Source organism: Rhinopithecus roxellana, chromosome 16, assembly GCF_007565055.1.
Source record: "Rhinopithecus roxellana isolate Shanxi Qingling chromosome 16, ASM756505v1, whole genome shotgun sequence".
Taxonomy (NCBI): Eukaryota; Metazoa; Chordata; class Mammalia; order Primates; family Cercopithecidae; genus Rhinopithecus; species Rhinopithecus roxellana.
The window spans coordinates 42,049,583-42,072,964 of record NC_044564.1 but is presented as its reverse complement, the minus strand read 5'-3'; the positions used below and the strand labels follow the sequence as shown (position 1 = coordinate 42,072,964).

The 23,382-nt window shown below is 41.8% G+C and overlaps 2 protein-coding genes across 2 annotated transcripts in view; one reads left to right on the top strand and one right to left on the bottom strand.

Annotated features, from left to right (window-relative positions):
* VPS13A (vacuolar protein sorting 13 homolog A) overlaps positions 1–11,806 on the top strand; it is a 257,283-nt gene extending 245,477 nt beyond the window's left edge. The window contains 1 exon segment of the mRNA XM_030919695.1: positions 6,322–11,806. Within this exon segment, the coding sequence (XP_030775555.1) occupies positions 6,322–6,372 (51 nt within the window). The 3' untranslated portion in view covers positions 6,373–11,806.
* Positions 11,807–13,356: 1,550 nt separating this feature from the next.
* GNA14 (G protein subunit alpha 14) overlaps positions 13,357–23,382 on the bottom strand; it is a 223,004-nt gene continuing 212,978 nt past the window's right edge. The window contains exons 4-7 of the mRNA XM_010364457.2: positions 21,597–21,725; positions 19,215–19,344; positions 15,851–16,004; positions 13,357–14,434 (exon numbers count right to left, since the gene is read on the bottom strand). Coding sequence (XP_010362759.1) covers positions 14,244–14,434; positions 15,851–16,004; positions 19,215–19,344; positions 21,597–21,725 — 604 coding nt within the window. The 3' untranslated portion in view covers positions 13,357–14,243. The remainder of the gene's footprint in view (positions 14,435–15,850; positions 16,005–19,214; positions 19,345–21,596; positions 21,726–23,382) is intronic.

Genomic DNA, 23,382 nt, shown 5'->3' with positions numbered 1-23,382 from the left:
CTTGTGATAGTTTGCTGAGAATGATGGTTTCCAGCTGCGTCCGTGTCCCTACAAAGGACACGAACTCATCCTTTTTTATGGCTGCATAGTATTCCATGGTGTATATGTACCACATTTTCTTTTTTTTTTTTTTTTTTTTTTTGAGACGGAGTCTCGCTCTGTAGCCCAGGCTGGAGTGCAGTGGTGCGATCTCAGCTCACTGTAAGCTCCGCCTCCTGGGTTCCCGCCATTCTCCTGCCTCAGCCTCCCGAGTAGCTGGGACTACAGGCGCCCACCATCTCGCCCAGCTAGTTTTTTGTATTTTTTAGTAGAGACGGGGTTTCACCGTGTAGACCAGGATGGTCTCGATCTCCTGACCTCGTGATCCACCCGTCTCGGCCTCCCAAAGTGCTGGGATTACAGGCTTGAGCCACCGCGCCCGGCCGTACCACATTTTCTTAATCCAGTCTGTCATTGATGGACATTTGGGTTGATTCCAAGTCTTTGCTGTTGTGAATAGTACTGCAGTAAACATACGTGTGCATGTGTCTTTATAGCAGCATGATTTATAATCCTTTGGGTATATACCCAGTAATGGGATGGCTGGGTCATATGGTATTTCTAGTTCTAGATCCTTGAGGAATGGCCATACTGTTTTCCACAATGGTTGAACTAGTTTACAATCCCACCAACAGTGTAAAAGTGTTCCTATTTCTTCACATCCTCTCCAGCACCTGTTATTTCTGACATTTTAATGATTGCCATTCTAACTGGTGTGAGATGGTATCTCATTGTGGTTTTGATTTGCATTTCTCTGATGGCCAGTGATGATGAGCATTTCTTCATGTGTCTGTTGGCTGTATGAATGTCTTGAGAAATGTCTGTTCATATCCTTTGCCCACTTTTTAATGGGGTCATTTGTTTTTTTCTTGTAAATTTGTTTGAGTTCTTTGTAGGTTCTGGATATTAGCCCTTTGTCAGATGAGTAGATTGCAAAAATTTTCTCCCATTCTGTAGGTTGCCTGTTCACTCTGATGGTAGTTTCTTTTGCTGTGCAGAAGCTCTTTAGTTTAATTAAATCCCATTTGTCATTTTGGCTTTTGTTGCTGGTGCTTTTGGGTTTTAGACATGAAGTCCTTGCCCATGCCTATGTCCTGAATGGTATTACCTAGGTTTTCTTCTAGGGTTTTTATGGTATTAGGTCTAACATTTAAGTCTCTAATCCATCTTGAATTAATTTTTGTATAAGGAGTAAGGAAAAGATCCAGCTTCAGCTTTCTACTTATGGCTAGCCAATTTTCCCAGCACCATTTATTAAATAGGGAATCCTTTCCCCATTTCTTGTTTTTGTCAGGTTTGTCAAAGATCAGATGGCTGTAGATGTGTGGTATTATTTCTGAGGGCTGTGTTCTGTTCCATTGTCTGTATCTCTGTTTTGGTACTAGTACTATGCTGTTTTGGCTACTGTAGCCTTGTAGTATAGTTTGAAGTCAGGTAGCGTGATGCCTCCAGCTTTGTTCTTTTGGCTTAGGATTGTCTTGGCAATGCAGACTCTTTTTTGGTTCCGTATGAACTTTAAAGCAGTTTTTTTCCAATTCTGTGAAGAAAGTCATTGGTAGCTTAATGGGGATGGCATTGAATCTATAAATTACCTTGGGCAGTATGGCCATTTTCACAATATTGATTCTTCCTATCCATGAGCATGGTATGTTCTTCCATTTGTTTGTGTCCTCTTTTATTTCACTGAGCAGTGGTTTGTAGTTCTCCTTGAAGAGGTCCTTTATATCCCTTGTAAGTTGGATTCCTAGGTATTTTATTCTTTGAAGCTTTTGTGAATGGGAGTTCATTCATGATTTGGCTCTCTGTCTGTTACTGGTGTATAAGAATGCTTGTGATTTTTGCACATTAATTTTGTATCCTGAAACTTCACTGAAGTTGCTTATCAGCTTAAGGAGATTTTGGGCTGAGACAATGGGGTTTTCTAAATATACAATCATGTCATCTGCAAACAGGGAAAAATTGACTTCTTCAGGCAAGAGAAAGAAAGGGCATTCAGTTAGGAAAAGAAGAAGTCAACTGAATGCCCTTTCTTTCTCTTGCCTGATTGCCCTAGCCAGAACTTCCAACACTATGTTGAATAGGAGTGGTGAGAGAGGGCATCCCTGTCTTGTGCCAGTTTTCAAAGGGAATGCTTCCAGTTTTTGTCCATTCAGTATAATATTGGCTGTGGGTTTGTCATAAATAGCTCTTACTATTTTGAGATACGTTCCATCAATACCGAATTTATTGAGAGTTTTTAGCGTGAAGGGCTGTTGAATTTTGTCAGAGGTCTTATCTGCATCTATTGAGATAATCATGTGGTTTTTGTCTTTGGTTCTGTTTATATGCTGGATTACGTTTATTGATTTGTGAATGTTGAACCAGCCTTGCATCCCAGGGATGAAGCCCACTTGATCATGGTGGATAAGCTTTTTGATGTGCTGCTGGATTCCGTTTGCCAGTATTTTATTGAGGATTTTTGCATTGATGTTCATCAGGGATATGGTCTAAAATTTTCTATTTTTGGTTGTGTCTCTGCCAGGCTTTGGTATCAGGATGATGTTGGCCTCATAAAATGAGTTAGGGAGGATTCCCTCTTTTTCTATTGATTGGAATAGTTTCAGAAGGAATGGCACCAGCTCCTCCTTGTACCTCTGGTAGAATTCGGCTGTGAATCCGTCTGGTCCTGGACTTTTTTTGGTTGGTAGGCTATTAATTATTGCCTCAATTTGAGAGCCTGCTATTGGTCTGTTCAGGGATTCAACTTCTTCCTGGTTTAGTCTTGGGAGAGTGTAAGTGTCCAGGAAATTATGCATTTCTTCTAGGTTTTCTAGTTTATTTGCCTAGAGGTGTTTATAGTATTCTCTGATGGTAGCTTGTATTTCTGTGGGGGTTGGTGATGATATCCCCTTTATCATTTTTTATTGTGTCTATTTGATTCTTCTCTCTTTTCTTCTTTATTAGTCTTGCTAGTGGTCTATCAATTTTGTTGATCTTTTCAAAAAACCAGCTCCTAGATTCATTAATTTTTTTTGGAGGGTTTTTTGTGTCTCTATCTCCTTCAGTTCTGCTCTGATCTTAGTTATTTCTTGCCTTCTGCTAGCTTTTGAATGTGTTTGCTCTTGCTTCTCTAGTTCTTTTAATTGTGATGTTAGGGTGTCAATTTTAGATTTTTCCAGCTTTCTCTTGTGGGCATTTAGTGCTATAAATTTCCCTCTACACACTGCTTTAAATGTGTCCCAGAGATTCTGGTATGTTGTATCTTTGTTCTCATGGATTTCAAAGAACATCTTTATTTCTGCCTTCATTTCATTATGTACCCAGTAGTCATTCAGGAGCAGGTTGTTCAGTTTCCATGTAGTTGAGCAGTTTTGATTGAGTTTCTTAGTCCTGAGTTCTAGTTTGATTGCACTCTGGTCTGAGATAGTTTGTTCTAATTTCTGTTCTTTTACATTTGCTGAGGAGTGCTTTACTTCCAACTATGTGGTCAATTTTGGAATAAGTGCGATGTGGTGCTGAGAAGAATGTATATTCTGTTGATTTGGGGTGGAGAGTTCTGTAGATGTCTATTAGGTCCACTTGGTGCAGAGTTGAGGTCAATTCCTGGATATCCTTGTTAACTTTGTCTCGCTGATTTGTCTAATGTTGACAGTGGGGTGTTAAAGTCTCCCATTATTATTGTATGGGAGTCTAAGTCTCTTTGTAAGTCTCTAAGGACTTGCTTTATGAATCTGGGTGCTCCTGTATTGGGTGCATATATATTTAGGATAGTTAGCTCTTCCTGTTGAATTGATCCCTTTACCATTATGTAATGGCCTTCTTTGTCTCTTTTGATCTTTGATGGTTTAAAGTCTGTTTTATCAGAGACTAGGATTGCAACCCCTGCTTTTTTTTGTTTTCCATTTGCTTGGTAGATCTTCCTCCATCCCTTTATTTTGAGCCTGTGTGTGTCTCTGCATGTGAGATGGGTCTCCTGAATCCAGCAAACTGATGGGTCTTGACTCTATCAATTTGCCAGTCTGTATCTTTTAATTGGACCATTTAGTCCATTTACATTTAAGGTTAATATTGTTATGTGTGAACTTGATCCTGTCACTGTGATATTAGCTGGTTATTTTGCTCGCTAGTTGATGTAGTTTTTTCCTAGCATCGATGGTCTTTACATTTTGGCATGTTTTTGCAATGGCTGGTACTGGTTGTTCCTTTCCATGTTTAGTGCTTCCTTCAGGGTCTCTTGAAGGGCAGGCCTGGTAGTGACAAAATCTCTAAGCATTTGCTTGTCTGTAAAGGATTTTATTTCTCCTTCACTTATGCAACTTAGTTTGGCTGGATATGAAATTCTGGGTTGAAGATTCTTTTCTTTAAGAATGTTGAATATTGGCCCCCACTCTCTTCTGGCTTGGAGAGTTTCTGCCGAGAGATCTGCTGTTAGTCTGATGGGCTACCCTTTGTGTGTAACCCGACCTTTCTGACTGCCCTTAACATTTTTTCCTTCTTTGCGCTTGTTACGTAGTTCCTCCTTTAGCTCTGAGAAGTTTGATCAACTGAAGACTTCTTCTTTCAACTTGTCAAAGTCATTCTCCGTCCAGCTTTGCTGGCGATGAGCTGCGTTCCTTTGGAGGGGGAGATGTGCTCTGATTTTTTGAATTTCCAGCTTTTCTGCCCTGCGTTTTCCCCATCTTTGTGGTTTTATCTGCCTTTGGTCTTTGATGCTGGTGACGTACTGATGGGGTTTTGGTGTGGGTGTCCTTTCTGTTTGTTAGTTTTCCTTCTAACAGTCAGGACCCTGTTGGAGCTGTTGGAGCTTGCTTGAGGTCCACTCCAGACCCTGTTTGCCTGGGTATCAGCAGTGGAGGCTGCAGAAGATAGAATGTTGCTGAATAGCGAGTGTTGCTGTGGGATTCTTGCTCGGGAAACTTTGTTTCAGAGATGTGCCCAGCCGTGTGAGGTGTCGGTGTGCACCTAGTGGGGGATGTCTCCTGGTTAGGCTACTCACGGGTCAGGGACCCTTGAGCAGGCAGTCTGTCCGTTCTCATATCTCAATCTCCGTGCTGGGAGACCCACTGCTCTCTTCAAAGCTGTCAGACAGGGTCATTTACATCTGCAGAGGTTTCTGCTGCTTTTTGTTTAGCTATGCCCTGTTCCCAGAGGAGTCATCTTCAGAGGCAGGCAGGCCTCCTTGAGCTGCGGTAGGCTCCACCCAGTTTGAGCTTCCCGCAGCTTTATCTACTTAAGCCTCAGCAATGGCGGGTGCCCCTCCCCCAGCCTTGCTGCCACCTTGCAGTTCGATCTCAGACTGCTGTGCTAGCAATGAGGGAGGCTCCGTGGGCGTGGGACCCTCTGGGTCAGGTGTGGGATATAATCTCCTGGTGTGCCGTTTGCTAAGACCCTTGGTAAAGTGCAGTATTAGGTTGGGAGTTACCCGATTTTCCAGGTGTTGTGTCTCAGTTTCCCGGCTAGGAAAAGGGATTCCCTTCCCCCTTGCGCTTCCCAGGTGAGGCGATGCCTTTCCCTGCTTCAGCTCTCACTGGTCGGGCTGCACCAGCTGACCAGCACTGATTGTCCGGCACTCCCCAGTGAGATCAACCCAGTACCTCAATTGAAAATGCAGAAATCACCCATCTTCTGTGTCACTCGCACTGGAAGCTGGAGGCTGGAGCTGTTCCTATTTGGCCATGTTGCTCAGGAACCTAGGCTCTTCTTAAGTTAAAGAGGCACAAACATCTCTGTGAAATATTTGTATATTAGAATAAACCCTGTATCACCTCCATGGCCTTGATCTGTCATCCATACACAATAATAATAGACATTACTGGTAGAAAGGTTGTGTATTACATTTACATTTTATTTTTATTTCAAATTATTTTAGAATAGAAAATATATTGTAAGAGCACCTAAAATGCTCAAGAATGTCGCTTCTGCTACCCTCTCTGGAATTATATACTTATTTCTACTCCATTAGTAGAATCCTATATCTGGATTCATGGAAGTTCATGATACAAAATCAGCATGGATGGGAAGGAATTTTTTTCTCTCAGGCTGGCTCATTTCACTTATTCTGAAGATGAATATCCAAAGACCTTAGAAAAACCGCATTCCTACTATTAAACCAAGTACCACTGTCCCTGAGTCATCTGGGCCATTGAAGTGAATGATCTCTTTTGCAGGATGAATTTTATGTATTGGCGGTCAGTATGTACCTAACTAAACTATAAAGCTAACTTCTAGGTCTCCATTCATTACATTTTGTTTCACTGCAAGTTCACTGACGTAAGCAAATGTTCCTTTATTTTCCCACCGCAGTGGATCCTTACAAAACTAGAAGAAGCAAGAGAACCTTCTCCAAGCCTCTGACAGAGAACACTGCCTGAAGACACACAGCAATAAGGAATTACAGCTCTTAGACTATACCTTCCAAAACCTGTTTGGGAAGCATATGACAGAAATAATTTCAAGTACCCTGTATTCTGGATGCTAAAAAAAAAAACAAAAAACAACAGAATCAGGTAAAACAGCTATGTGATTAAAATATTTCAATTCTTCAGCAATTACCTGGTTTTCTAACTTGAATCATGCATCTATTTATAATTATTTTGTAAAAGAAGAAAAAATCATGAATCTTAAATATTTGCTCCAAGTTTTTCTCTGTAATGCTGGAGAGGCTGCCCATAATTCATCTCCACATGGAGCCAAGTTTAATGTTTCTAGTTCACATTTTGAATTTCCATCATGCTTACTTCAGACTCCCTGAGTGATGGGTAAACAATCAAATCAAACATTGCCTCAGTGGTATCAAGAGAACTTCGGTGGTGGTTTCTTCAGAATCATGAAGTTCTTTTTATAGACAAATATTTTGATATTATTTTCCTTATTTTTAATATAAAGGATAGATTTGAATTATACTTAAAATGCATAGCATGATTATTAAAAACAATCTTTTAAAATACAATTTATAACATAGATTGAAGCCTCCCCTTAAGAAAACTTAAAGAAATGAGTATGCTACTCAAAAAAGGAAGTCTCTGAGAACTTTAGGGACTTCGAAACATTTCCTCAAGTGTATTTCATGAGATCTACTTGGTTTATCCAAGTCATGTTTTTAATAGACTGCTAATATCAAAGGAGAATATCTAAAGCCTTAACAATGCCTACTTTCCATTCACTGTTAACATGGAATATACAAAATTCCCAACATCTTAGATACAGCGAATTATGCTTCCAACAGACAGTCCTTCTCATAAGTAAGTGTATGTACCCGAAAATCTAGCCCAATAAGCTGTCCTGTTGCCAGCAGATTGAGAATTTCTGGTTTGCTTTCTCTACAGTTATTCAAATGAGAGTCACTCTTCTAAATTTACAGCTCATCACAGAAATCATCAGCTATACATAGTAAAAATAAGGACATGAGGTTTTCTTTCTTGGTTTTTGTCCAAGATCTTTGCACCTTAATATTAATGGACTGTTTCAGGTAAAAGGGAATGAAAGTATGATTGTGAACTATGAAGAGAATGACGCAGGACCCTGTTTAGATACTGAATAATACAGAGTATTCGATGCATGTTGTATGTGCCACCGAGTTGTTATAAACTGTTTGTGGAATTGAAGACTCTGTATAGTCAATGGTTGTGAAATTCTTCTCGGGCTCCTAAAACCCTTGCTTTGTTGTAAAAGCTAAAATAAACAGCATGCTATATTGTAATTGTTATTTCTTGCTGACCAAATCTACTAAATGCTTCTGATTTCTCTCTGAGTACTAAAACACATTGTTTATTCTCAGTAGTTTCTCCCAAAATGCTTTTTGCTTTGCTGAACTTAAATTGAATCAAACCACACATTTCAAACCACATGAAAGTGTGTTTCCATGTTGACCTTTGTTTTAAAAAAAAAAAAAGTGCATATTTTCTCTGCGTATTTGCTCCTCCAGTTTTGCTTTTGTCAGAATTAAACCTAAGAGTAGAGGTAGTCAGAGAGCTTGCATTATCAAATTGTCCTCATCCAAAACAAAATACTTTATTACCCATTCCAGTGTTACGATTTCACCAGTCTCAGAAAAATTACAGCCCCCTGCCTCCCTGGGTGTAGTGTCGTGAAGCAGAAAAGCCTTACATAAATAGTAAACATAGAAATTCTTCTGGTGTCCTCTGGCAGCCAGCAGGAGTGGGTCTTGTAACTAGTCCACATAGAAAGGATAGTGCCTGTCTTTCTTGTTCCCTTGCCATAAGAACCATGAAATATCTCTTCTTTCCCTGCCACTCGTTTACACATCACCTCCTCCCATCGCTTCCTGGTCTCTAGAGGGACCCACAGTTTCAAGAGCTACGTCGTATTATTTGTTTTAGAAGATTGTCTTCATCTAAACAAAAACACTAAGAACATCAGATCACTAGATAACGAGTCAGTGTTTTTAGTATCACATTTTACAATTTAGTTTTTGTTTGATTCTATAGCCCATTTTTCTTGAAGGTTAGAATATAGAATCTTCTTGTATTTAAAAACCATCTGCCCTAAATTAAACTACAATAAATGGCTCTCTGCTGGAGAAATTTAAGCTTGTCTAAGTTGTTTGGTGGTGGCTATGGAATGAGGTGTTCAGTCTTGTGCCCCTTCCATGTATTATTTGCTAACTCTATTACTAGGCCCTTAATTCCAGCATAGCATGTCTTCTGGTCTATGATAATTATGCAAGGACCAAGACAGAGTTCCCTGCCAACTCTCCACCAGAAAATCATAATCATTAGAAAGAGCGACTTTGATTTCTTCACATTTAGAAAATACTCTCTGAGCCAAAAGGCACATACATTTCTCCAGTGTCTTCCCTTTTAGAGTGTATATATTTGCTGCTTTTCCTCTACTGTTTGCAAAAATCCCAAGGTCAGTTTAGTGTGGCTGAGTTGTTATCTGGACCCTAAATAATCATTACCACCTGTAGGCAGTTCTTACCTACCCCTCTCCTCCACAATCCTAATCCATTTGGAGGCAACTATCCTGTGGCCTCCAAATGAATAAATCTTTGTTAGACTTACATGATCTTTTCTATCATAGATTATCTCTCTCATTTCTTCTGATGGTAATAGCAGTAATATTGTTCCAGTGAGTATCTATGCACCTAGCTCATCTCATAGAAACATCCCACATAGTAGCATCGTATTACTGTCTGGTAAAAAGTAAGATTAAATTAAAAGAACTCTACACAAGTACTGAATTTCCTGCACCTAAATTATCCAGTTATCACTTGCCAGTATTCGTTGATCCCTCAGGCTATGTCAAGTGCCCCTTCACGTAGGCCCCTGTATTAAAAAGATTAGGACAATATACTTGATTAGTTTGCCTGTAGAAGCTCAAAGGATGTGCCAAATATATTGACAGTGGATGCTTTGGTGGCTCGGCCAACACAGTTCAGAGAAATCTTTTCGGGTTCCAGGGCTATTGCTTGTTACCTTTTGTCAGGATCAACCCAAATCCTCAGGGATGCTGTTTTTCCACACTAAGTCCTAACTCATTAGTGGGTCATGAAATCAACTTAACAGCTCAAGACCAGTATATTTTAAAAGTGAAATAAAAAATAGAGGAACAGTAGAGCATGTAAAATGGTTAAGTATTGGTTCCTGTTTCAGCAAAATCTTCTATTTACTGTGTATACGGGGTCACAAGATAAAGTGTTTCCTATTATGAAATGCAATTGAAAAAAAGAAAGCTTGAAAGACTCTGCAGGAGGCATGGGCCATCCAGTGACTGTTGGAAGAGTCTGGATTGTGTGGAGCCTGACCTTAGATAAGGAGCAGCAGATCCACAGCTCAGGAAGTCTAGAGAGGCTCAGCACTTTCTCTTTTGAGTGAGAAGATGGAATCACTCTTGTTTGGTTTCTGAAATATTTTTCTTCTCTGCTATGTATCAGGCACCTCATATGATCCAGTGGAACCAGAAAAAGCATAGAAAAATCAGATCCACAAACAGCACCCACAAAAGGCCACAGCAGTCTTTTGTTTACCTAGATGTACTTTAACCTCTTTACCACTAAGCATTTTACTATCATAGAACTGGGGACAGACATTGTCCTTTGGAGTCCGTTGAATTTGCACCATCTGCCTTTTGGCTGATTGACCATACAGGTGGCAAAGGCCTTTAAAAATTGGGAGCTAATATATAGGGCACATTCTGGTAGGGCCAAAATATTCACTATGCAAATATCAATGCCTTTTTACTAAAAACCGTGGATTTCCTCATTGCTTTAAGATCCAAGTAGAAAAGGTAAATAACTCACATTCCATATGCAGGACTCAATACAGACTTAGTCAATCTGATTTTCTTTGGTGCTATTCAGTATAGCACAACTCTAAAAGGAAACCCATTCACTCTCCTGCTTAGTCCTTTGAAATATACTTTTGAAGTTACACCTTATCATTAATGGCAACCTAATCAAGCTAGGATTCGTCGGTTAAAATTGCGATTCTTGTAATCTGTACTGTCAATTTTTGGCCACTCCGGCTGTTAGAGCAAACTTTTCTCCCACTGTCACAATTGGTCTAAAGTAGTATTTGTTTCAGGACTATCCGAAAAGCAAAGCCAGCACATTGAGAAGATACAGAATCCTACTCTACTACAAACCTTACTCATGTTTCTTTTATTGAAACCTTTTTCTACTTTATATTTCCTCTTTTGTAAAGTAAATTTTTCCATGTCATTTAAAAAATTTTTTACTTTAGAATTACAGATTAGTTCTTTTTTTAAAGCATTATGGCATTTTCAAAAAAAAATTTTTGGTTACCCAAAAAGCTATACAAGAAATATAACTTCAATTTTTTTAGGCTGCTATGGGTATATTTTTAAAGTTTTTATTACTTTATACAAATACAAATTATCGTTTAACACCTGCTATGATGATAGATATCACACTGTGATGATAGAAAATCCCTGTCAGTCATTGAACTATTCATTTAGTGTTACTCTGATACCTCAATAATGTGCTCCTTCTAATGAAGTCCTTGTAACAAGAAACCCTGTGAGATTGGTATAATGAGATATCTAATAATCAGAAGTATAATTAAAGTAGAACATGTTGGAAAATCCCAACATTTCCTGTTATGCCATCGTACCTCCGGTGTTCAATTCGTTACTCAAAAGTTCCCAATTCTCGGGCTGAAAAACATTCAAGTAATAATGTAGCATAGATTACACTGAAATATTTTCAATATCAATGATTTAATAGCCACACTCACAAACTATTAGGAATGGTATCTGGGACTTGTTACAAGGTCAGATAGATTGTTACAGACTTTTAAAAATAATGATCTCTGTATGTGACTGTGTATTACATACAAAAATGAATTTTTCAGGAAAGGTGCACTTTAAAAATATTTTCTCTTGCTAGTTTTTTTAATTGATCAAATAGCCTGTGCTGCTTTGGAATGTTTATTCTTTGATGAAAATATGGTCATTGGTTATGATCGTTTTAAAAATATCTATTTCTGCATCGCTGCAGGATTTCCTACACTTTTCTGTTCCTCATTCCTCTTTTATGTGTGCTTGGCTCAGTTGCCTGTGGCGCGGTCTCTACCTTGGTTTTGTGTATTCTAAGATAATTTATAAACACACATGCTTACAGTGAAGTTCTTCCTTTTGAAACTAATCTTATTCTTTTATTCCTCTCTCTAAAAATTGGTTGGCCATGCTCACTAATGACTTTCTTAACAATAATCATTTCTTGGTATTGGTAGATTTGGATTGCATGGTAAGATGACTACCCATTTTCACCATGTATACCTTTGTCAAATAAAGATTTCTGATCTTTGGTCTGCTTCTGTTTTTAGTTTTTTGATAGAACTGGAAACATTATCAATAGCTTTCCCTTGCCTATATAAACTCCACCCTCTTTCTTTGGGGCTTAAATAAATGTGAATAACAGATTGTCCAAGGTCCTGATTTTTCAGTCAAAGCAGGCGACATTCCAGCCCTGCATGATCATTGCTGACTAAAAGCTTGGGGGTGGTATGGTATAGTACCTAGTGAAATCTTTTTTTTTTTTTTTTTTTTTTTGAGACAGAGTCTTGCTCTGTCACCAGGCTGGAGTGCAGTGGCACAGTCTTGGCTCACTGCAACCTCCACCTCCCAGGTTCAAGCGATTTTCCTGCCTCAGCCTCCTGAGTCGCTGGGACTACAGGTGCGCACCACCACACCCAGCTAATTTTTGTATTTTTTATTTTTAGTAGAGATGGGGTTTCACCGTGTTGGCCAGGATGGTCTCAACCTAATGAATTCTTAACCACCGACATTCTGCCTCTTAACCTTAGAAAACTCCGCATGACTCATTTCCCCAGTAAGTAATGAGTATATTGAATGAAGGGCCAGGAGGGAATTTTCTACTGGCAGAATCAACATTGGCAGAGGTAATTCACCTCTGATATTGAGTGTCTAGCCTTTCCATGCCTTAAGAAAATATTGTTACCACCCTTTGAATGACTTATTTAACAGCCCTCCTACAACTAGAATATGGAAAGCCATCATTTTCTTGTATGCTTTAAGTGGTCAGCCAACTATAAATTAACAAAAACTCAATGCTAGAAAGTGCTTGAAATAAGAAATGGAATTCTTCATTGTTTAATTTCCCTGATTACTGGATTCTGTTGAACCCTTTTTATGTTAATTGGCTAGCGAAACCCAGTCCATAGCCTTTAGCCCATCATGGGTGGGGAGGGAGATTGTCTTGTATTTTGTTTGTGCTTCTAGATATCCTAAAGACCTCCACTCCCCTCTCTCTGTTCTAGTGCAAAATTGTCTCAGCTATTTCTGGACCTTTACTGTTCTAGATAAATTTTAACATCAATCTGTGAACTTCCACAAAAGCTGTTGTTACTGCATTGATCTCTTGAGTAAGGATTCATTTTTTTAAAGTTAGATGTTGCTATTGTAGAATCGCTACATATCAGAATAATTTGTCTTTTTCAGCACTTGGAATTGTTCCCACAGAATGGGGACGCATGGTTCCATAACGGATGTTAGCCAACCGAGGTGCATTTCATAGACTCATTTGAGATAGACACTTCATACCTTACATCCCCAAATGGTGTGTGTGTGCACGCAGGCGTGTGTGCACACATGCACAAAACCATCTTGGGCCTTTAGTGTGGAGCACTCTTACTTCCCAGAGGATTCTCCTTCTGCTTGACCCAGCCAGCTACTGAGGGAACTGCAGCATGCCACGATGATGCGTACAGACTTGCCTTGAAAGGAGGAATCTTAAGAAAGTTTCCGAGTTACTATTAAGGCCACAGCATTTTCCTGTTTAGGAACAGAACCAATCAGTCAACCATGAGCTCTAAGAAACACAACATAACCCAGTGATAATAGCAGAATGGTATATTCTTAGCCTCCTCAGAAAGGCACAGCATACATAATTCAAACAGCAAATCTGTGGTGGCCATCAGAACTTTGGCAGGGTTACATAACATTTGTCAAACAGTATGGGCTTTTAGCCATTTCATACGTTTACAAGACCTAGTCATATACATTGGGGATAAAAATGTATATATACACACACACACATTTTTCACCAATACAACATACATGCTATCTAGAGCCCATTACTCTATGCCAGCTTTGGCTTCCTGGTGGTCAAATTGTGGCAAAGCTAAGTTAGATATACTTGTATATCTATTAATTTGGCTTAGAAAATTAACACACAAAAAGAACTAAGTGTTCAAAAAAAAATCTTTGGTGGCAAGTTAAAGCAGTCAGCCTTCAGCATGAGGTGAGAAACACAATTAAAAATGTCTCTAAATTACAAGATTTAATAAAAAGCTTCAGACCCATTAGCATTTTTTAAAAAGTCACCCAAATTAGTTCTAGAGGTTTCAAGGCATGATCTATAAACTAACAGGCTCCTTGCTTACATAATTTTAATTGCTATTTTTAAACATACTTGAAATTTAAAACTAAAAGTGGCCTTTAAAAATTCTAGAAAACACCATATTAAAAAATTACACAAAATCTTACAGCCAAAAGTCAAGAAAATAATTACTAAAACAATTTGGGATGCAAGGACTTTTAAAGTATTTTGGTAAATTCAAATGTCTTCCAAGTTCCATCACCCATCTCTGTCTCCACGATCTGCATGACGTCCTTAGTGCCTGGCACGGGGCTGGCTCTGGAGATGTCAGAAGCACTTGCAAATAAAACAAGGAGTTTGCAAATCACATCTTCTGTTATGGGGGAGGAGTGGGCAGCAGCTTTTAAACAAGGTTGAATTCCCTTAGGTTTAGCTGTAGAATTGTGTCTTTGACAGCAGCAAACACAAAGCGAATATTGTCTGTATCTGTAGCACATGTGAAGTGAGAGTAGATGACTTTCTCTTTGTCAGGATTCTGATCTTGGTAAAGCTTCAGGATAAAGTCTCTGGCAGCTTTGACATCCTGCTTTGGTCCTAGTCACAAGTGCAATTAGGGGAATAAAGACACAGACTTAACACCATGTCCTCCCAAGAACCACTTTTTTTTGTTTGTTTTTTGAGACAGAGTCTTGCTCTGTAGCCCAGGCTGGAGTACAGTGGCGCAATCTCAGCTCACTGCAACCTCCACTTTTGGGGTTCAAGCAATTCTCCTTCCTCAGCCTCCCAAATAGCTGGGATTACAGATGCGTGCCACTACGTGCAGCGATTTTGTATTTTTAGCAGAGACGGGGTTTTACCATGTTGGCCACAATGGTCTTGAACTCCTGACCTCAGGTGATCCACCCATCTTGGCCTCCCAAAGTGCTGGGATTACAGGCGTAAGCCACTGTGCCTGGCCCCAAGAACCATTTTTTTAATGTACTCTTGTTCTTATTTGAGATCCTGCTTTGATCCATCTTTATTTCTAGGGAACAGTTTACCTGCAGCATTATTTTTATGGTATCTCATCATGAACCCATAAAATAGTCATATTTTGAAATGTCCTCTGGTATCTAAAAATTGTACTTTACAGTGATTTGTTTAAACATAGTGATCCAATCTGTCTGATTTGGACCACTTTTGAAGAGAAGTAATCCTTGCTAACATATATGGACAGACAGCTCTGGTCTAAGAGAGAGAAAAGGAAGAATGTGGGAACTAACATTATCAGGCTGATTTTAAAGCTCAAGGGTGCTATACTACACAGCCAGTATGGTTAGTAAAAGGGGAAAGAAGAGAGCTAAAACATGAATCCACTAAGTATCAGTGTCAAACTGAATGTTTGAGATCTCCTGTATCAGAAACAATTAGCAACAGGGCATGAGACTCTCCTACCTTGGACATGTTATGTATAAAGAGCTTCAGAGTCCGCCATGTGTCTGGGAAAAGGGATGCCACAGTCTAACATACACATAAGAAGCACCAGGTACTCCGACTGGCACGAGGAATGCACAGATAAATCAAGCAGAGTCTCTGCCCTCACGGAGCCAACTGGGAAGAGAGCTGAGTGAGCAGAGGATACGACATAGCATGATGTGGCCAAGAGAGCAAGCGGGGATCAGGCTGCCAAGGGAGCAGAAAGGAGGAGGCACCCCTACTGCAGACCAGATGGACAGGGGAGGCCAGAAATGCTCCCAGAAAAGGGGAGGCCTTTGCTGGGTTTTGGAGAACAACGTGGAGGCAGTGAAAGGAGTTGGCGAGGATATTCCCAGCACCGAGGGAAGCATGTGTGGAGGTGCTTCGGTGAAAACACACAATGGTGCAACTAGAGCTTCGTCTGAAGGTGGGAATAGGGAGAGAGGCTGTTCTAGGCAGACCAGGGAGACCCTTTTTGCTGTGGTAACTCTAGACTGATGCCCAGGAGGTGGACGAGATCAACACAGAAATACTGTCCACAAGATAGACACTTACCTGTGTATTCTGGGAAATAGCTAATTAGATGAGAGTACATGATTTTCTCTTCCAAAAGATCCTTCTTGTTCAAGAATAAAATCACAGACGAATTCAGAAACCAGGGGTAGGTGATGATGGTTTTAAATAAGGCTTTGCTCTCTTCCATGCGGTTCTAAGTGAAAAACAAGGGACTTGGGATGAAGTAGAAAGGAAATATTTTGGAAACAACATGGCACATTGCCAGTCCATCCATCTCTTCCCTTGCCCTGCCGCAGTCTCTGGACCACTGTCTGCTGAGGCTGGTGAGCATGTGGAGCCCAAGGCAACAGGCCTCCTACTTCTGTTTGCCCCTCCCCAAGCCTCTTACCGACCTTCCCCTTCTGGGTCCCCTCTCCTGTTGCATTGCAGCTCTTCTCCAGCCCAAAACTCACAGGAATGAAATAAGAAAGGCTTTGGTGCAACTTGGAGAAGGAAGGTTCCTACCCACATTTGACAAATTTCCTGTGTCATGTGATCACTGGGATTACCAAGTAGGGAAGTGCCAACTTCAGACCTGACACGGCCACCTCAGTTGGTTATGGGCTTCCAGACTGGGCCTCAGCAGTCAAATGACAAGGCTCTTCTAGCAAGGCCACTGCCCCTAGGAATGCTAGACATTGGCAGAGATGGGAGGCAGTGCTACTGGGAACCCACCCTGTGCCACACTTTATAAGCAGAGCAGTGGCCCATTTGATGGGTGAGCATACTGTTGTTCAGAACGTCTTTTTTTGTTGTTTTTTTTGTTTGTTTGTTTTTTGTTTTTGTTTTGAGATGGAGTCTCGCTCTGTTGCCCAGGCTAGAGTGCAGTGGCATGATCTCAGCTCACTGCAACCTCCACCTCCTGGGTTCAAGCGATTCTCCTGCCTCAGCCTCCCGAGTAGCTGGGACCACAGGTGCGTACCACCATGCCCGGCTAATTTTTTGTATTTTTAGTAGTGACAGTGTTTCACTGTGTTAGCCAGGATGGTGGTCTCAATCTCCTGACCTCGTGATCTGCCTGCCTCGGCCTCCCAAAGTGCTGAGATTACAGGCGTGAGCCACCATGCCCGGCCTTATCTGGAATATTTAAATAACTTTCCCAAGCCCCTGTAATAGTGGGACCTGGGGAAGGTTACGTAGAAAGACAGTGATAATTTCTAAATGTCAGACATTGGCAAGAAGATACTAAATGCTCCTAATTTACTGAGAGCAGATAGGGCACAAACAAATCTTGTCTGTGACAATAATTGTTCTAGATAGCATTCTGTTCTTAAGTATTTCTAAGAGGAAAGAAATAAGAACTTCCCTGTAGGGAAGGAAGGGATCAGAGTGAAAAAAAATCCAAGCTCAGCACACACACTCAAGAGGGACATGCCATAAATCACTCTTTCCCCACAACTTGCAGACACCCAGGCTCCTTCTGCCACTCAGTACACTTTGGGGGAATTACGATCTGGAATGTATTAAAGCTTTAAAATTTATTATGATCTTATCGATAATGATCTCCAAGGAAACAAAATATATGAAAAATTCCCAGACAGTATACAGAGTGGATATAATACAGATCTACAACCAGGAGGGGAAAGTCTGGAGTGACAACCACTTAATTTTTCTCCAAATATTTTGTGATTTTTAAGAGAGGAGAAAGTGTTAATTTCTAAGCACTTTGGGCTGAGATACTGGTCCCTTGTGCACCTTACTAATCTTTTGAGTTTCCTGAGGAACGTCACAAATAATTCCTGAAACAAATTTGGAGCCATTTCTTTTTATATTGATAACTGAATGTCTTGTCTTAACAAAAAACAAAAATCTCCAATTGAGAGAGCTGGGCGGCAGCCAAGATTTCTGTTCTTTGCACAATGACACAATTAAATGGGTTAATCCTTCACTAATTAGGTAATATAAGCTATGCTCCTCAGAGAAAAGTCTGCTCTCAAGAAATACAAGATACAATTTGTTCAGTTATTGCCTAATCCTGGACTGAGTCCTTTATTGATTTACTTTCATGCCTTGGAAACAAAAGACATTTTTCTAAAAGGTCAAGAGGTCTTAATGCAAGTTCAGGGAAAGGGATGATAAGGAGGACATGAGTGTTCCACCGCAACTGTCCCCAACCTGACAGAGAAGTGGCTGTGAGGGTCTGAGGGTCCTCGTCACTCTCAGGGCAGCTCCCACTGATGGAACTGGACACAGCCAGTGCTGTGGCCGCTCTGAGGGGACAATGTGTGCCTCACCAGGCTGGATCCATCCCAGCTGCCCTGAGGGAGTCCCTCCCAGGAGACGTGAAGGCAGATGCAATCCCAGGCAGCCCCAGAACAGCTCCAAGCATCCAGCACCACTGCCCACCCCAGTTCCACTAGGGATCGAATTTGGGAGCCCCATGGGCCTGTGGAGGTTAGGAAGCCTGTGCCCAGGTAAAGTGTTTTAGAGATAGTGCTGCTCACCGTTGGCTGTGCAGTAGAATCCCTAGTGGGCTCTCGAAAGAAGCCTCAACCTAAACTCAGTAAATAGGAATTTTTAGTGTTCGGTCCAAGAGATGGCATTTGTAAAACACCAAGAGATTCCACTCTGCCACCAAGGATGAGAACCTAGGCTTTTGAATAGGTTCCAACCTTCACAGCACAGTGGATTCACCTGGGGTGCTTTTTAAAATTCCCCCCACTCAGGCCCCCTTCACCACCAATTCAATCAGAATCTCTGGGGTTGGACTCAGGCACCAGGTTTTCGTTAAGTCCCTCGGCGAACTCCAGTGTGCATTCAAGTTTAGAACTCGGGTTCCAGGCCCATGATTCTCAGCCTTTCATACATATTTGAATTACCTGGGGTCTTGTTAAAATGTAGATTCTGATGTAGTTGGTTGGGGTTGATTCAGTAAGCTTGCATTTCTAACAAGCCATCCCAGTGATGCCTGTGCCACTGGTCCACAGGTCACACTTTGAGTAGCAAGATGTTTTTTTTTTTTTTTTCTTTTTGTGAGATGGAGTCTCGCTCTGTCGCCCGAGCTGGAGTGCAGTGGCCGGATCTCAGCTCACTGCAAGCTCCGCCTCCCAGGTTCATGCCATTCTCCTGCCTCAGCCTCCCAAGTAGCTGTGACTACAGGCGCCCGCCACCTCACCCGGCTAGTTTTTTGTATTTTTTAGTAGAGACGGGGTTTCACCATGTTAGCCAGGATGGTCTCGATCTCCTGACCTCGTGATCCGCCCGTCTCGGCCTCCCAAAGTGCTGGGATTACAGGCTTGAGCCACCGCGCCCGTCCGCTACAAGACTGTTTAACCTAATGACAAGGGTCTATTTCCTGACTTCTTAGAAACCACAGAATAGGGCTCTGGCTTCCACAGCTACCCAAACTTCCCGCCTAGCGTACCTCATTGTCACACTCAGCCAGGACCTGGTCATATTCGCTCAGAGCAACCAAGAAAATAATGGAGGTGACACTCTCAAAGCAGTGAATCCATTTCCGTCTTTCCGATCGTTGGCCACCAACATCCACCATCCTGTCGTGTAGAAACACAGATCCTTCAAAGGTTGGAATACATGACACTTTGGGGGAAAAGGACGTGAATTATTATAGCATGGAAACCAGCGCTCTTTGGGGTCCTCAATAATTTCTAAGAAAAGACGTCCTAAGTTTTAAAATGTTTGATGCTGCTGCTTTAAGCAATGAGGGACCACTGGATGTTTCCTGGCAAAGAAGGCAGAGAATGTAAATGACATTTCTGAAGACATGCAGAGGTGACTTGGGGAGCCTGCTGGTTAGGAAGCTAACCAGTGTCCAGGCAGAAAACGCAAACATCCACTTGGGTTCTGTGGCGACCACTGCAGAGTCCCTGGATACCAGACACAAGAGGGACAGAGTGGCCAGCTGTCTTCCGGGTCCCCCAGGCTGGATCAGGACCTGAGCCTATTCTGTTTTCATGGCTCCTCTACTTAACCGTAAATCCTTTCTGCATTCCCTGGATGCCACCTCTTGTTCCCTATAAAAACCTACAAGTGTCCTCTGTCCAGCACAGAAATCCAAAGCCTCTATCTGTGTCTTTGGGAAAAATGTCAGCAACTCGCAGCCCAGGGATCACGAGCTCAAATGCTCCAGGAATCAGGCAGTTTATGGGAATGAGGCAAGTGGGCTCCCCAAAGTATTAAAACATACACGGCACAACAGCTACGGGCCCTGTCTGCAGGGAAGCCTGCCGCGTACCTACAGCCAAGCGCTGCAGAACAAAACGCAGGCTCACCATGACCACAGCCTCTGCCTTTTCAGGAGAAACAAGTATCCAATGTGTTAGCTCAAACGATTTTTAATAATACCAAGTGAGCCAAAGAAAATACATAATGGACCAGATACAGCTGCCAAGTCACCCTCACCCACCCCTACCTCACCGCCCCACCACACACACACCAGTCCCTGAAGACACTGGGTCGACGTGCTTAGGTGGCCCACAGGCCAACCACCCAGAACTGTTGTCCAGAAAAGTGCAGGAAGGAAAATGAAAAATTCAATCCTGTCCTTAAACCATGTCCTGGAGGTGCGACCACTCCCACAATGACGTGTTCGTGGCTGGCTATCACAGCAGGGAACCATCTGGAAACAGGACGTTCCAACTGTCAAAAGGCTGACCTTGAAGAAGCCATTCTATAAAGGCCTCAATTTCAAAGATCAGAATTTTTCAGCCAGAAATATCCCACTGGGAGAGGTGCTCTGAGTTGTAAAGTAATAGATTTCACTGGTAGATGATGTTAAACCCATTCAGCAGACTCTAGAAAGTAATGCAAAACCCATTCTTCACAGTCCAAGAAGGATAAACTTAGAAGAAATAAAAGTCTTTTCTAAAACAAAACAAATAAACAAAACCCTTGGGAGCCTCTCTCTAAGAGGTTTTGGACATGGCAAAAAGCAGTTAATTGTGAAAAGGCCTAGAGAAATTCATGGGCACACAGGCACAGGGAGCTACTATTAAAATCAGGGATATGCTATTATAGATGCGGGACATTTTTGAGGGGCTGGACCTGAGGGCTCCCCAAACACAGCAATTCTGGATAAAGAAGCACTGAGCTATAACTGGGGATCAGACAGGACCCGGATGTGGGAGGACTGGTGTGTTGTCTCAACTAGAAAATCATGTGTGATAATTTTTAGGAAGAACAAAGGAAATAGTGGATATAAAAGTGCTTTGAAATGTGCAGTGCTACATATATGCCCTATATTATTCACTTTTTACCATAACTAAATGCAGTGAAGATTCACTGACGTCATCCTAAAAGTATTTTCTATATTTGTAAGTAGAAATGCAGACATTTTTACACAGCTGTTAGTTTGTAGATATTATTCTTCATAGTTTTAATTTTCTAAGGATAAATCTTGGAGGAGAAAATAGAGGAGAAAGGAAATATTATTCATCCTTAAGGAAAAGACATCGATAATCACTATATTCAATTTGTGGGATACAGAAGTATACATTTGTGTGTGTGTGTGTGTGTGTGTGTGTGTGTGTGTGTGTGTGTGTGTGTTACACATAAGAATCATTCCAGGTTCCAGTAAGGAAACCCTTCTTCTCCAAGGGTAATAGGAAGGTGACTTCCTCTCCATTCTAGGGTTGAGATCTACCATAGTTCTAAATACCCTGAGCAGAGAGGGTCACTCTGTCCTAAGAGATATAATCCCTGCTTAGCAATAACATGTTTAAGAATCCATCTGGGGACTTCCAAGCCTGGGTGGATTCTTCATGGTACATCAGGGAGACAGACTTACCGAAAGATGATGTTTTCCAAGTCAAACGGATACTCGATGATGCCGGTGGTGGGCACTCGGACGCGAAGCACATCTTGTTGTGTCGGCACAAATGATGGTGTGGCGATGCGGTCGATGTCAGTCAGGTAACTATATCAGAGAACGAGGAACTGAGTCTCCTTTTAGAGAAGGGAGAAATGTCCATCCTACTCAAAGGAAGTCACCCCCCACTCACAGTGAGCCCCACACAGACACATGAATTCCATCAATGACTTTCCTAAGAGCCAGCGCCAGGCCAGGCTTCTCCATCCTTCCTACGACTGTTTGGAAGACAATATGGGTCAGAAGGACTTTCATGAGCCTTCTGGGACATCTGCAGAGTACTCCATCTCCTGCTCATGGGTTCTAAGCTCCATCGCTTCTATTTGACCAGCGAGGGAGACAGTGAGGTTGGAAGGACCAGGATGTTGGAAATGGCTCTCTCCAACGCCCCATCTGTCATCCTCCCTCCAGAGGCCCTTCTCCCTCCCACTCACCCTTGTCCAAGAACATTATATAATGGAGATGCTCTTCTCCAAAGCTTTGCTCAATGAACTAAATAGAGTTTCTAAGAAAATACACAGATGTAAAACAGGCTGAGGAGAAATTCAAAACAACAGCAACAAGAAAAAGTTTTCCTGTTGAAGACACTGGGAAACTATACATCTCCTAAAATAACCCAAAACTTGCCTTAACTTATTTTTGGCCATATATTGAAGCCCTGAGCTTAAAACATTTTTTTTTTCTTTCTGTAGTAAAATAAGATAATCCTTTTTTAAAAAAACAACAACTTTAAGGCCTTTCTAAAAGACATTTTTAGGTAAAATAACTGTAACTCAGGCCCTAGCTAACAAAAGAGTTGGAGATGCAGAGCCCCCTGCAAGCTGAGATCAGCCCTGCTCTGTCCCAGCATAGGATCAGGGGCTGAACAGGTTCACATGGAGGCTAACCAAGAGGTCACAGGCAAACCCTGTTCACCACATGCCTTCAGCTCCAGAAGCCAAGCACTGGGGCAGCCTTCCATAATCCACCTCCCTGCCCAGATACAGTCCCAGGGCTTATCACTGTTTCTGCTGTACTTTGATGTGTATTTATTTGATTTATACCTGACTTGCTCCACCAGACTGTACATTCTCTGAGAGCAGAGAGCATTGATTGTTTAATACCTGCAGCCCTTACCACAGTGCCTGGCGCATCGCAAGCAGACACCTCTAGCTAAGGGATTGAAAACCGCTGGCTCAGATGGAGAAAATGAGCAAGTGCCTTGAGTCCTGCCGGTTTGGAAGGTTGGGCAACTGGGTTTAGGAGAGGCTGTTTTCTCTGTGACAGTTCTGACCACCACCCTAGCCATGCCCCTCCTCCATGTCAGTGGCCTTGCCCCCGTGGTTTTCAGGGTTACATTGAATTCTGTAGCAGGTCTGGTGGGTCTTCTCCAAATGGATCTACATCAAGAGCCCTAGCCAACCCCCAGGACTTCACAGAGGCAGCTAACTCAGGCCACCTCAGCTATGGCTCAGGAATGTCGTGCCTATTCCTGGCTCCTTGAGGTGTCAAAGGCAAGCCCTCCTCCGCGGCACTCTTTCCTTCTTCCACCTCTCTATGCTGATCTAACACCTTACTGGGGTTTATTTTCCTGCCTTGATGCTTTTTTGCTGCACCTAAACATTCCTGTACTTAGATTAGCTGTGCCAACCTGGATTAATGACATTAAACTCTCAGCCCGGGATAAACACCAAAGAAAGGCCATTGAAACCACAGGAGGTGACAC